Source organism: Patagioenas fasciata, chromosome 38 (assembly GCF_037038585.1).
Source record: "Patagioenas fasciata isolate bPatFas1 chromosome 38, bPatFas1.hap1, whole genome shotgun sequence".
In the NCBI taxonomy this organism is placed as follows: Eukaryota; Metazoa; Chordata; class Aves; order Columbiformes; family Columbidae; genus Patagioenas; species Patagioenas fasciata.
In genome coordinates this window covers 1,511,944-1,526,954 of record NC_092557.1, presented here as the reverse complement: position 1 = coordinate 1,526,954, position 15,011 = coordinate 1,511,944, and the positions used below count along the sequence as shown (strand labels likewise).

Here is a 15,011-nt window from a genome sequence, read left to right as displayed (position 1 = left end):
ATGGCCCCAATTCCACCTTAAATGGCCCCAATTCCGCCTTAAATGGCCCCAATTCCACCTTAAATGGCCCCAATTCCACCTTAAATGGCCCCAATTCCACCTTAAATGGGGGAAATTCCACCTTAAATGACCCCAATTCCACCTTAAATGGCCCCAATTCCACCTTAAATGGGGGAAATTCCGCCTTAAATGACCCCAATTCCACCTTAAATGGGGGAAATTCCGCCTTAAATGACCCCAATTCCACCTTAAATGGGGGAAATTCCACCTTAAATGGCCCCAATTCCACCTTAAATGGGGGAAATTCCGCCTTAAATGGCCCCAATTCCGCCTTAAATGGCCCCAATTCCACCTTAAATGGCCCCAATTCCACCTTAAATGGGGGAAATTCCACCTTAAATGGCCCCAATTCCACCTTAAATGGGGGAAATTCCGCCTTAAATGGCCCCAATTCCACCTTAAATGGGGGAAATTCCACCTTAAATGGGGGAAATTCCGCCTTAAATGGCCCCAATTCCACCTTAAATGGGGGAAATTCCGCCTTAAATGGCCCCAATTCCACCTTAAATGGCCCCAATTCCACCTTAAATGGGGGAAATTCCGCCTTAAATGGCCCCAATTCCGCCTTAAATGGCCCCAATTCCACCTTAAATGGCCCCAATTCCACCTTAAATGGCCCCAAAAAGGCCCCAAACCTGTGTCTGTGCTCCCGGCTCCGGCTCCGACTCCGGCTCCGCCTCTTCCTGCTGATTGGACCAAAATCCCCCCCAAAATGACCCCAAAATCGCCCAAAATCGCCCCAAATTTCCCCAAAATCCCAATTTTCCCCCCAAAATTCCCCCAAATCCCCTGAAATTGCCCCAAAATGGCCCCAAAATCCCTCAAAATGGCCCCAAAATCCTTCAATTTGCCCCCAAAATTCATCAAAATTCCCCCAAATTCCTCAAAATTCCAAATTTGGATGAAATTTCAAATTTCAAATTTCAAATTTCAAATTTTCACCAAAATTTCAACTTTTTGCCCCCAATTTGTCCCCAAATGGCCCCAAAATCCCTCAAAATGCCCCCAAAATCCATCAAAATTCACCCAAATTCCTCAAAATTTCAAATTGGGGTAAAATTTCAAATTCAAAATTTCAAATTTTCACCCAAATTTCAAAATTTCAACTTTTTGCCCCCAATTTTTCCCCAAATGGCCCCAAAATGCCCCCAAAATTCATCAAAATTCACCCAAATTCCTCAAAATTCCAAATTTGGGTGAAATTTCAAATTTGAAATTTCAAATTTCAGATTTTCACCAAAATTTCAACTTTTTTGCCCCCAATTTTTCCCCAAATGGCCCCAAAATCCCTCAAAATGCCCCAAAATTCATCAAAATGCCCCAAAATTCATCAAAATTCACCCAAATTCATCAAAATTTCAAATTTGGGTGAAATCTCAAATTCGAAATTTCAAATTTTCACCCAAATTTCAAAATTTCAACTTTTTGCCCCCAATTTCTCCCCAAATGGCCCCAAAATCCCTCAAAATGCCCCCAAAATCCATCAAAATTCACCCAAATTCATCAAAATTTCAAATTGGGGTAAAATTTCAAATTCAAAATTTCAAATTCAAAATTTCAAATTTCAAATTTCAAATTTTCACCAAAATTTCAACTTTTTTGCCCCCAATTTGTCCCCAAATGGCCCCAAAATCCCTCAAAATGCCCCCAAAATCCATCAAAATTCCCCCAAATTCCTCAAAATTCCAAATTTGGGTAAAATTTCAAATTCAAAATTTCAAATTTTCACCCAAATTTCAAAATTTCAACTTTTTGCCCCAAATTTTCCCCAAATTGCTCCAAAAATCTTCTAAAAATCCTCAAAACGCCCCAAAATTCCTTAAAAAGCCCCAAAACTTCAATTTCCAAGCCCCCAAATTCACCCAAATTCGCCCCAAATTTCAAATCTCAAATTTCACCCCAAATCCCCTTAAATTGCCCCAAAATTCCCCCAAAATGCCCCCAAAATCCCTCAAATCACCCCCAAAATTCCTCAAAATTCGCCCAAATTTCTTAAAATTCCAAATTTTGATGAAATCTCCAAATTTCGGGCGAAATTTCAAAATTTGTCGGGAAATCCTAAAAATTTCAAATTTTCACCCCAAATTCCCCCTAAAATTGTCCCAAAATTTCTTAAACCCCCCCCAAATTCTTCAAAATGCCCCAAAATCCTTTAAAACCCCCAAAAATTTCACCTAAAAACCCCCAAATTCACCCCAAATTTCAAATTTCAAATTTTGCCCAAAATTCGCTCAAATTGCCCCAAATTTTCGCCCCAAAAGCCCCAAAAACCTTGTGACCCCCCCCAAATCGCCCCAAAAGCCCCAAAATCCCTCAAAACGCCCCCAAATTCCTTTAAAACCGCCCAAAATTTCTCAAAATTTGAAATTTCAAATTTCGCCCAAAATTCGCTCAAATTGCCCCAAATTTTCGCCCCAAAAGCCCCAAAAACCTTGTGACCCCCCCCAAATCGCCCCCAAAGCCCCAAAATCCCCCCGAATGCCCCCAAATTGGAGAAAAAGGCCCCGAAAGTTCTCGAAATTGAAAATTTGGCCCCAAATTGCCCCAAATTGCCCAAAATCGGGGTTTTTGGCCCCAAACCTGCTCCCGCTGCTCCCGTTTTCCTTTTTGGGTTCTTTGTTGGGTTCCTCGGGTGCCTGCTGGGAAATGACCCAAAAATGGGCGTTTTTAGCCCAAAATTGGGGGGTTTGGGGCCAAAATTGGGCGTTTTTAGGCCAAAATTGGGGGTTTTTGGCCAAAAATGGGGGATTTGGACCCAAAACTCACCTGGGGGGAGGGGCCGTCCGGGGGGGGTTTGGAGGGGCCGGGTTGGGCCTGGGGGGAGGGGAAAAGGACCCAAAATGAGGGAAAATGGACCCAAAATGGACCCAAAATGGACCCAAATGGACCCAAAATGACTCAAAATGAACTCAAAATGACCCAAAATGACCCAAAATTGACTCAAAATGGACCCAAAATGACTCAAAATGGACCCAAAATGACCCAAAATGGACCCAAAATGACTCAAAATGGACCCAAATGGACCCAAAATGGACCCAAAATGACTCAAAATGGACCCAAAATGACCCAAAATGGACCCAAAATGGACCCAAATGGACCCAAAATGACCCAAAATGACCCAAAATTGACTCAAAATGGACCCAAAATGACCCAAAATGACCCAAAATGGACCCAAAATGACCGAAAATGGACTCAAAATGGACCCAAATCCACCCAAAATGACCCAAAATGACTCAAAATGAACCCAAAACAGACCCAAAATGACCCAAAATGACTCAAAATGGACCCAACATGAATCACAATGGACCCAAAATGACCCAAAAAGGGACGCAAAATGGACCCAAAATGACCCAAAATGGACCCAAGATGAATCACAATGGACCCAAAATGACCCAAATGGACCCAAAATGACCCAAAATGGACCCAAAATGCCCCAAAATGCCCCAAAATGCCCCCACGGCCCCACCTCCTCCTTCTTGTACGGCGCCTCCAGCATGGCCTCGATCACGATGTCGAAGTCGTCGGACGACATGGCCTGGGGGGGGGTGACGTCAGCAGTGACGTCAGCAGTGACATCAGCAGTGACATCAGCAGTGACATCATCAGTGACGTCAGCAGTGACATCAGCAGTGACATCAGCAGTGACGTCATCCACCCCTTCCTGACCCCATTGACCCCATTGCCTTCCATTGACTTCCATTGATCCCCATTGCCCCCCATTCATCCCCATTGATCCCCATTGACTTCCATTGCCCCCCATTGACCCCATTGCCCCACATTGATCCCCATTGGCTTCCATTGACTTCCATTGATCCCCATTGCCCCCCATTGATTCCCATTGCCCCCCATTCATCCCCATTGATCCCATTGCCCCCATTGATCCCCATTGACCCCCATTGATTCCCATGGACCCCATTGACCCCCATTGCCCCCATTGATCCCCATTGACCCCATTGCCTCCCATTGCCCCCATTGCCCCCCATTGCCCCCATTGCCCCCATTGCCCCCCACTGATCCCCATTCATCCCCATTGCCCCCCATTGGCTTCCATTCCCCCCATTGCCCCCATTGATCCCCATTGCCCCCATTGCCCCATTGCCCTCATTCCCCCCATTGCCCCCATTGCCCCCCATTCCCCCCATCGCCCCCATCGCCCCCATCGCCCCCACTGCCCCCATTGCCCCCCATTGCCCCCCATTGCCCCCATTGCCCCCATTGCCCCATTGCCCCCCATTGCCCCCATTGATCCCCATTGCCCCCATTGCCCCCCATTGCCCCCCATTGCCCCCATTGCCCCCATTGCCCCCATTGATCCCCATTGCCCCCATTGCCCCATTGCCCCCATTGCCCCATTGCCCCCCATTGCCCCATTCCCCCCATTCCCCCCATTGCCCCATTGCCCCCCATTACTCACGGGGTCCAGATTGGGCTCCATCAGCCTCAACGCGGGGGGGCGCTGATGTCATCAGTGACGTCATCAGTGACCTCACACCCACCCCCATTGCCCCCTATACCCCCCATTTACCCCCTTGGCCACGCCCCCTTGCCCCCAAGCCACGCCCCCATTGACTCTAAGGGCCGCCGAAGCCACGCCCCCCTCTCTCCCCATTGGCTCCAAGCCCCCCCATAGCCACAAAGCGCCCCCCAAGCCACGCCCCCCTCGCTCCCCATTGGCTCCAAGCCCCCCCATAGCCACAAAGCGCCCCCCAAGCCACGCCCCCCTCTCTCCCCATTGGCTCCAAGCCCCCCCCATAGCCACAAAGCGCCCCCCAAGCCACGCCCCCCTCGCTCCCCATTGGCTCCAAGCCCCCCCCATAGCCACAAAGCGCCCCCCAAGCCACGCCCCCCTCGCTCCCCATTGGCTCCAAGCCCCCCCATAGCCACAAAGCGCCCCCCCCAAGCCACGCCCCCCTCGCTCCCCATTGGCCGCGCCGCCCTCACCCCCACGTGGCCCCCCCAGTCCCCCTAAACCACGCCCCCCTGTTCCCCCATTGGCTCCGCGCCCTTTAACCACGCCCCCCCCCTCCTCCTCAACCGCCCCCTCCCTCCCGGGAAAGGGTGGGGGGGGCTCCCTCGCGCATGCGCAAAGCGCCCTGCCCCCCCCTTCCGCCGCTTTCCCCGCTTTTCCCGCCCCCCCCGCCGCTTTTCCCGCCAACCCCACCCCCCCCACACCCCCCTACACCCCCCCCCGCTCCGCTTTTCCCGCCAAAACCCCCGCTTACCGGGCGCCCCCCCCTCAAAAGCTCAACGACAAACGGCGGCGGCCCCGCTCTCGCCGCCAAAATGGCGCCGGCCCCTAAAACCCCGCCCCGCCCTCCCCCGCGCTCCCATTGGCTGCGCCGCCCCCCCTTTCCCCCTCCCCATTGGCCGCCGCCCGCCCGCTGCCGCCGAGCCGCGCTCTGATTGGTCCAACCCCGCCGCGCCGCCTGATTGGCTGAGCGGCGTTGCTATGGGGACGCTCCCGCCCTCTCCTCCGCCCCCCCCCCCGCCGTTGCCATGGCAACGCGGCCTAGTTGCGGCCTAGAAGCCTGCGAACCGCGCCAAACCTCATTTTTCAACCCAAAAAACGCCGTTTTCACGCCAAAAAGGCACCAAAACGCATCCCAACCCCCACATAAAACCCCCCCAGCCGCTTTCCAGGGGTTTTTATTGGTTAAAAAGCCTTCAAATCACAACCCGATGGTGTACGAGCGGCCTGTGGGGTTGTGGAGGGCCGAGCAAGCTGGGGACGTCACGGCCCATTCGTACCACACCTTCTTGGGCGTGGCCAAGCGCCAGAAGGCCACGCCCACCTCCTCGCCGGCCCGCACCGCCATTGGTTGCTGCGGAAAGGGGGAGAAATGGGTCAGCAACATGGCCGCCAAAACAAGATGGCCGCCCCAAGATGGCCGTCCCAAGATGGCCGCCCAAGCCCCCCTGAGCCATCCATGAGGCCTAAAATTGCCCCATTTCACCCCAAAATCCCCCCCAAGATGGCCGCCGATCCAAGATGGCCGACCCAAGATGGCCGCCGAGACAAGATGGCCGCCCCAAGATGGCCGCCCAAGCCCCCCGACCCCTTTATTAGGCCCTAAAATGAGTCATTGGGCCCCAAAAATCCCCCCCACGATGGCCGCCGATCCAAGATGGCTGATCCAAGATGGCCGCCGATCCAAGATGGCCGCCCAACCCTAAAAGCCCCAAATCCCCCATTTCCACCCCCAAAGTCCCCCCAAGATGGCCGCTGATCTAAGATGGTCGCCCATCCAAGGTGGCTGCCAATCCAAGATGGCCGCCCATCCAGTATGGCCGACCCAATATGGCCGCCCCAAGATGGCCGCCGATCCAATATGGCTGCCTCAAGATGGTCGCTGATCCAATATGGCTGACCCAATATGGCCACCCCAAGATGGTCGCCGATCCAATATGGCCGCCAATCCAAGATGGCCGCCCCAATATGGCCACCAACCCAATACGGCCGCCAATCCAATACGGCCGCCGATCCAAGATGGCCGCCAATCCAATATGGCCACCCCACTATTACCACCCCAATATGGCCGCCGATCCAAGATGGTCGCCAATCCAAGATAGCCGCCAATCCAAGATGGCCGCCGATCCAAGATGGCCGCCGACCCAAGATGGCCGCCAACCCAAGATGGCCACCAACCCAATATGGCCGCCCCACTATGGCTGCCCCAATATGGCTGCCGATCCAAGATGGCCGCCGATCCAAGATGGCCGCCGATCCAAGATGGCCGCCGACCCAAGATGGCCGCCGATCCAAGATGGCCGCCCCCATATGGCCACCAATCCAAGATGGCCGCCAATCCAAGATGGCCACCTATCCAAGATGGCCGCCAATCCAAGATGGCCGCCAATCCAAGATGGCCGCCCACCTTAATAGGGAAGAAGATGGGGAACCAGGAAAACATCCCCGGCGAATGAGTTTCCGGGTGGATACCTGGGGGGGTCAAAGGTCAGCGTGAGGCCCCGCCCCCTCGCTCCCATTGGGGCCCCCGCCCCCCAAGCCCCGCCCCCTTCCCTTAAGCTCCGCCCCCTCAATACAACCCCATTGAGCCCAATGCAACCCCATTGACCCCAATGCAATTGACGCCCATAGCTCCGCCCCCTCGCTCCCATTGGCCCCACCATTGGGGGGGTTGACCCCTGACACCCACCCCTATTGGTCCCTTCAACCCCAAGTCCCGCCCCCTTCCCTCAAGCTCCGCCCCCTCAATACAACCCCATTGACCCCAATGCAACCCCATTGACCCCAATGCAATTGACCCCCATAGCTCCGCCCCCTCGCTCCCATTGGCCCCAACACTGGGGGAGTTGACCCCTGACACCCTTCCCTATTGGCCCCCCCAACCCCAAGCCCCTCCCCCTCTCCTTAATCCCCACCCCCCCACCCCCAACCCAACCCCATAGACCCCAACCCACCACCCATTCATCAACCCCCCATAGCTCCGCCCCCTCGCCCCCATTGGCCGCACCATTGGGTGGGTTGATCCCTGAGACCCTCCCCTATTGGTTCCCCCACTCCCAAGCCCCTCCCCCTCTCCTTAAGCCCCACCCTCCCACCCCCAACCCAACCCCATTGCGCCCCGTAGCTCCACCCCCTTTTGCCCGTTGGCCCCGCCCTTTGGCAGGTTGACCCCTTAGGCCCTCCGCTATTGGTCCGCCCCGCCCCGAGGCCACGCCCCCTCTGGCCCCGCCCCTACTGAGGGTGATGTCCCCGTAGAGCGTGGTCTCGAAGTAGCCGGCGAAGCCGTGCAGGACGGTGTTGACCCCAATGTGGAAGGAGAGGTGGGTGAAGCGGTTGTTGTCGGGGGCGGGGTCTGCGGAGGGGGCGTGGTCAGGGCCGGCCAATGGGGGCAATGGGGGGCAATGGGGGCAATGGGGGCAATGGGGGTAATGGGGGCAATGGGGCAATGGGGGCAATGGGGCAATGGGGGCAATGGGGGCAATGGGGGTCAATGGGGTCAATGGGGGTAATGGGGGCAATGGGGGCAATGGGGGGCAATGGGGGCAATGGGGGCAATGGGGGCAATGGGGGTCAATGGGAGGCAATGGGGGCAATGGGGGGCAATGGAAGCCAATGGGGTCAATGGGGGGCAGTGGGGATCAATGGAAGACAATGGAAGTCAATGGGGGTCAATAGGGATGAATGGGGATGAATGGGGGGCAATGGGGGGCAATGGGATCAATGGGGTCAATGAGGGCAATGGGGGTCAATGGGGGCCATGGGGGCAATGGGGGGCAATGGGGGGCAAGGGGGGAATTGGGGGCAATGGGGGTCAATGGGGGTCAATGGGGATCAATGGGGGCAATGGGGGGCAATGGGAGGCAATGGGGGCAATGGGGGCAATGGGGGTCAATGGGGGCAATGGGGATCAATGGGGATCAATGGGAGCAATGGGGGGCAATGGGAGTCAATGGGGGCAATGGGGGTCAATGGGGGGCAGTGGGGATCAATGGAAGACAATGGAAGTCAATGGGGGTCAATAGGGATGAATGGGGATGAATGGGGGGCAATGGAGTCAATGGGATCAATGGGGTCAATGAGGGCAATGGGGGTCAATGGGGGGCAATGGGATCAATGGGGGTCAATGGGGTCAATGGGGGTCAATCAGTGCCACTATAGATCCGGGGGTGCTTTCTTGGCCCCGCCCCCCGGTGGCCGTGACTCCTCTGACCCCGCCCCTTTGTGGGCGTGTCCAGGGAAGCCCCGCCCCCCGGGGGGGGGGTCCCACCTGGGTTTGGGTGCTGGAACTCGAAGCAGCGCTGGGGAGGAGCCAACTGGTGGAAGTTGTGGAGCCGAACCACGTAGGGGGTCTCAAACTGGGCCTGGGGACCAGGACGGACCAGTATGGACCAGTATGAGGAGTACAGACCAGTATGGACCAGTACGGACCAGTATGGACCAGTATGGACCAGTATGGACCAGTATGGACCAGTATGAGGAGTACAGACCAGTATGGACCAGTACGGACCAGTATGGACCAGTATGGACCAGTATGAGGAGTACAGACCAGTATGGACCAGTATGGACCAGTATGGAGCAGTATGAGGAGTACAGACCAGTATGGACCAGTATGGACCAGTATGAGCAGTATAGACCAGTATGGACCAGTATGGATCAGTATGAGCAGTATAGACCAGTATGGACCAGTAAGGACCAGTGAACCCCCGAGTGCTCCCAGTCCCTCCCATTGCCCCCATTGCCCCCCATTGCCCCCATTGCCCCCCATTGCCCCCATTGACCCCATTGCCCCCATTGCCCCCATTGCCCCCATTGCCCCCCATTGCCCCCATTGCCCCCATTGCCCCCATTGCCCCCCATTGCCCCCATTGCCCCCATTGCCCCCATTGCCCCCCATTGCCCCCATTGCCCCCCATTGCCCCCATTGACCCCATTGCCCCCCATTGACTCCCATTGACCCCCATTGACTCCCATTGACCCCATTGCCCCCATTGATCCCCATTGAGTCCCATTGACCCCCATTGCCCCCCATTGCCCCCATTGCCCCCCATTGCCCCCATCGCCCCCATTGCCCCATTGCCCCCATTGACTCCCATTGACTTCCAATGACCCCCATTGACCCCAATTGACTCCCATTGATCCCATAGACTCCCATTGACTTTCATTGATTCCCATTGGTCGCCATTGACTCCCATTGACCCCAATTGATCCCCATTGCCCCCATTGCCCCCCATTGCCCCCATTGACCCCCATTGATCCCCATTGACCCCCATTGCCCCCATTGACTCCCATTGACCCCCATTGATCCCCATTGCCCCCATTGCCCCCCATTGACCCCCATTGCCCCCATTGATCCCCATTGCCCCCATTGCCCCCATTGCCCCCATTGCCCCATTGATCCCAATTGACCCCATTGACTCCCATTGACTTCCAATGACCCCCATTGACCCCAATTGATTCCCATTGATCCCATAGACTCCCATTGACTTTCATTGACTCCCATTGACCCCCATTGATCCCCATTGACTCCCATTGACTCCCATTGATCCCCATTGCCCCCATTGACCCCCATTGCCCCCATTGACCCCATTGCCCCATTGCCCCCATTGCCCCCATTGCCCCCATTGCCCCATTGCCCCCATTACCCCCATTGCCCCCATTACCCCCATTACCCCCATTGACCCCCATTGCCCCCATAGCCCCCCTGCCCCATAGCCCACCTGGGGGTGCCGGTCGCGCTCCCTGCACCCCCGCACCTCCGTGTGCAGTTTGGGGGAGCAGACGGGCGCCAGGAAGGAGCAGTAGGAGCCGGGGATGGAAACGCCGCCCGCTGTGGGGCAGACCCATAAGTGTGGGGCGGGACCCATAGGGACCAGCACAGATACATAGAAAACCCATAGAGAAGCATAGAGACCCATAGAAACCCATGGAGACCCATAGAAACCCATAGAGCCCCATAGAAACCCATAGAGCCCCATAGAAACCCATAGAAACCCATAGGGAACCATAGAGACCCATAGGGAACCATAGAGACCCACAGAGACCCATAGGGACCCATTGATCTCCATTGCCCCCCATTGATCCTCATTGCCCCCCATTGTGCCCCATTGACCCCATTGACCCCATTGCCCCCATTACCCCCACTGCCCCATAACCTCATTGACCCATTGATCCCCATTGACCTCATTGCCCCCCATTGACTTCCATTGACCCATTGATCCCCATAATCCCATTGACCCTCATTGCCCCCCATTGATTCCCATTGTCCCCCATTGACCCCCATTGACCCATAACCCCATTGTCCCCCATTGACCCATAACCCCATTGACTCATTGATCCCCATAGACCCCCATTGAGTCCCATTGACCCCATTGACTCCCATTGACTCCCATTGCCCCCCATTACCCCCCATTGCCCCCATTGCCCCCCATTGCCCCCATTGCCCCCATTGCCCCATTGCCCCCATTGCCCCATTGCCCCCGACCCACATTTCAGACACCTCTGGGCCCCATCCAGGCACTCGGGGGCCAGCTCGTTGACCCCATTGCCCCCATTGCCCCCCATTGACTCCCATTGACCCCCATTGACCCCATTGACCCCCATTGATCCCCATTGACCCCCATTGACTCCCATTGACCCCCATTGACCCATTGATCCCCATAATCCCATTGCCCCCATTGCCCCCCATTGCCCCCATTTCCCCCATAGCCCCCATTGCCCCCATTCCCCCCATTGCCCCATTCCCCCCATTGCCCCCATTGCCCCCATTGCCCCCCATTGCCCCATTGCCCCCATTGCCCCATTGCCCCATAGCCCCCGACCCACATTTCAGACACCTCTGGGCCCCATCCAGGCACTCGGGGGCCAGCTCGTTGACCCCCATTGCCCCCCATTGACTCCCATTGACCCCCATTGATTCCCATTGACCCCCATTGATCCCCATTGACCCCATTGCCCCCCATTGCCCCCATTGCCCCCATTGCCCCATTGCCCCCCATTGCCCCCATTGCCCCCCATTGCCCCCCATTGCCCCCATTGCCCCCATTGCCCCATAACCTCATTGACCCATTGATCCCCATTGACCTCATTGCCCCCCATTGATTCCCATTGCCCCCCATTAACCCCCATTGACCAATAACCCCATTGACCCATTGACCCATTGCCCCCATTGCCCCCATTGCCCCCATTGCCCCCATTGCCCCATTGCCCCCCATTGCCCCCCATTCCCCCCATTGCCCCATTGCCCCCATTGCCCCCATTGCCCCCATTGCCCCCATTGCCCCCATTGCCCCATTGCCCCCCATTGCCCCCCATTCCCCCCATTGCCCCATTGCCCCCATTGCCCCCATTGCCCCCATTGCCCCCATTGCCCCCATTGCCCCATTGCCCCCCATTGCCCCCCATTGCCCCCCATTGCCCCCCATTGCCCCCATTCCCCCCATTCCCCCCATTGCCCCCATTGCCCCCATTGCCCCCATTGTCCCCCATTGCCCCCATTGCCCCCATTGCCCCCATTCCCCCCATTGCCCCATTGCCCCCATTCCCCCCATTGCCCCATTGCCCCCATAGCCCCCATTGCCCCATTGCCCCATAGCCCCCATTGCCCCATAGCCCCCGACCCACATTTCAGACACCTCTGGGCCCCATCCAGGCACTCGGGGGCCAGCTCGTTGTCCCCAAACGACCCCAAGAGCTCGGACACCAAGAGGTCGGCGCCTTCCGGGGGGTCCCAGCCCCTCATGTCCCGGGGGACCACGCGCACCCGGGCCCCCCACTCCTCGTATTGCCAGCTCTCCAACCTGGGGGGCAGACCCATAGAATCTATGGGGCGGACCCATAGATTCTAAGGGGTGGGGTTGGGGGGGTTCTGGGGGTTTTGGGGGCCATTATTGGGTGGTAATGGGGGGTATTGGGTGTCTATGGGGCTCAGGGGGCTGCCCCATAGATTCTGTGGGGCTGCCCCATAGATTCTATGGGGTGGGGATGGGGGGTTTGGGGGGGTTTTGGGGGCCATTATTGGGTGGTAATGGGGGGTATTCGGTGTCTTTGGGGCTTCAGGGGCTGCCCCATGGATTCCGTGGGGCTGCCCCATAGATTCCGTGGGGCTGCCCCATAGATTCTATGGGGTGGGGATGGGGGGCTTGTGGGGGCTTTGGGGGCCATTATTGGGTGGTAATGGGGGATATTGGGTGTCTATGGTGCTCAGGAGGCTGCCCCATAGATTCCGTGGGGCTGCCTCATAGATTCCGTGGGGCTGCCCCATAGATTCTATGGGGTGGGAATGGGGGGGTTCTGGGGGTTTCCGGGGCCATTATTGGGTGGTAATGGGGGGTATTGGGTGCCTATGGGGCTCAGGGGGCTGCCCCATAGATTCCATGGGGCTGCCCCATAGATTCTATGGGGTGGGGATGGGGGGTTTGTGGGGGTTTTGGGGGCCATTATTGGGTGGTAATGGGGGGTATTGGGTGTCTATGGGGCTCAGGGGGCTGCCCCATAGATTCTGTGGGGCTGCCCCATAGATTCTATGGGGTGGGGATGGGGGGTTTGGGGGGGTTTTGGGGGCCATTATTGGGTGGTAATGGGGGGTATTGGGTGTCTATGGGGCTCAGGGGCACTTGGGGGGCTGCCCCATAGATTCTGTGGGGCTGCCCCATAGATTCTATGGGGTGGGAATGGGGGGTTTGGGGGGGTTTTGGGGGCCATTATTGGGTGGTAATGGGGGGTATTGGGTGTCTATGGGGCTCAGGGGCACTTGGGGGGCTGCCCCATAGATTCCGTGGGGCTGCCCCATAGATTCTATGGGGTGGGGATGGGGGGTTTGTGGGGGTTTTGGGGGCCGTTATTGGGTGGTAATGGGGGGTATTGGGTGTCTATGGGGCTCAGGGGGCTGCCCCATAGATTCTGTGGGGCTGCCCCATAGATTCCATGGGGTGCCCCATAGATTCTATGGGGTGGGGATGGGGGGTTTGTGGGGGTTTCGGGGGCCATTATTGGGTGGTTATGGGGGGTATTGGGTGTCTATGGGGCTCAGGGGCACTTGGGGGGCTGCCCCATGGATTCTGTGGGGCTGCCCCATAGATTCTATGGGGTGGGGATGGGGGGTTTGGGGGGTTTTGGGGGCCATTATTGGGTGGTAATGGGGGGTATTGGGTGTCTATGGGGCTCAGGGGCACTTGGGGGGCTGCCCCATGGATTCCGTGGGGCTGCCCCATAGATTCTGTGGGGCTGCCCCATAGATTCTATGGGGTGGGGATGGGGGGTATGGGGGGGTTTTGGGGGCCATTATTGGGTGGTAATGGGGGGTATTGGGTGTCTATGGGGCTCAGGGGCACTTGGGGGGCTGCCCCATGGATTCCGTGGGGCTGCCCCATAGATTCTATGGGTTGGGGATGGGGGGGTTCTGGGGGTTTTGGGGGCCATTATTGGGTGGTAATGGGGGGTATTGGGTGTCTATGGGGCTCAGGGGCACTTGGGGGGCTGCCCCATAGATTCTGTGGGGCTGCCCCATAGATTCTATGGGGTGGGAATGGAAGGTTTGGGGGGGTTTTGGGGGCCATTATTGGGTGGTAATGGGGGGTATTGGGTGTCTATGGGGCTCAAGGGCTGCGCCATAGATTCCGTGGGGCTGCCCCATAGATTCTATGGGGTGGGGATGGGGGGGTTCTGGGGGTTTTGGGGGCCATTATTGGGTGGTAATGGGGGGTATTGGGTGTCTATGGGGCTCAGGGGCACTTGGGGGGCTGCCCCATGGATTCCGTGGGGCTGCCCCATAGATTCTATGGGGTGGGGTTGGGGGGGTTCTGGGGGTTTTGGGGGCCATTATTGGGTGGTAATGGGGGGTATTGGGTGTCTATGGGGCTCAGGGGCACTTGGGGGGCTGCCCCATGGATTCTGTGGGGCTGCCCCATAGATTCTATGGGGTGGGGATGGGGGGGTCCTGGGGGCCATTATTGGGTGGTAATGGGGGGTATTGGGTGTCTATGGGGCTCAGGGGCACTTGGGGGGCTGCCCCATAGATTCCGTGGGGCTGCCCCATAGATTCTATGGGGTGGGGATGGGGGGTTTGGGGGGGCTTTGGGGGCCATTATTGGGTGGTAATGGGGGGTATTGGGTGTCTATGGGGCTCAGGGGCACTTGGGGGGCTGCCCCATAGATTCCGTGGGGCTGCCCCATAGATTCTATGGGGTGGGAATGGGGGGTTTGGGGGGGCTTTGGGGGCCATTATTGGGTGGTAATGGGGGGTATTGGGTGTCTATGGGGCTCAGGGGGCTGCCCCATAGATTCCGTGGGGCTGCCCCATAGATTCCGTGGGGCTGCCCCATAGATTCTATGGGGTGGGGATGGGGGGAGTCTGGGAGCCTATGGGGCCATTATTGGGTGGAAATGGGGGGTATTTGGTGTCTATGGGGCTCAGGGGGCTGCCCCATAGATTCCATGGGGCTGCCCCATAGATTCCGTGGGGCTGCCCCATAGATTCTATGGGGTG

At 57.2% G+C, this 15,011-nt stretch overlaps 2 protein-coding genes across 6 annotated transcripts in view; both read right to left on the bottom strand.

Annotated features, from left to right (window-relative positions):
• Positions 1-5,377, bottom strand: part of RBM23 (RNA binding motif protein 23) — a 33,385-nt gene extending 28,008 nt beyond the window's left edge. For 2 of the 5 annotated variants that reach the window (XM_071801394.1, XM_071801398.1), the window contains exons 1-6: positions 5,283-5,377; positions 4,475-4,516; positions 3,527-3,595; positions 2,827-2,874; positions 2,641-2,699; positions 696-746 (exon numbers count right to left, since the gene is read on the bottom strand). In XM_071801394.1, coding sequence (XP_071657495.1) covers positions 696-746; positions 2,641-2,699; positions 2,827-2,874; positions 3,527-3,595; positions 4,475-4,495 — 248 coding nt within the window. In that variant the 5' untranslated portion in view covers positions 4,496-4,516; positions 5,283-5,377. The remainder of the gene's footprint in view (positions 1-695; positions 747-2,640; positions 2,700-2,826; positions 2,875-3,526; positions 3,596-4,474; positions 4,517-5,282) is intronic. The other 3 variants (XM_071801395.1, XM_071801397.1, XM_071801396.1) reach the window with 3 other exon arrangements.
• A 313-nt stretch (positions 5,378-5,690) lies between these two features.
• PRMT5 (protein arginine methyltransferase 5) overlaps positions 5,691-15,011 on the bottom strand; it is a 37,177-nt gene continuing 27,856 nt past the window's right edge. Inside the window, exons 12-17 of the mRNA XM_065859322.2 lie at positions 12,149-12,324; positions 10,246-10,355; positions 8,796-8,889; positions 7,764-7,880; positions 6,936-7,000; positions 5,691-5,882 (exon numbers count right to left, since the gene is read on the bottom strand). Coding sequence (XP_065715394.2) covers positions 5,730-5,882; positions 6,936-7,000; positions 7,764-7,880; positions 8,796-8,889; positions 10,246-10,355; positions 12,149-12,324 — 715 coding nt within the window. The 3' untranslated portion in view covers positions 5,691-5,729. The remainder of the gene's footprint in view (positions 5,883-6,935; positions 7,001-7,763; positions 7,881-8,795; positions 8,890-10,245; positions 10,356-12,148; positions 12,325-15,011) is intronic.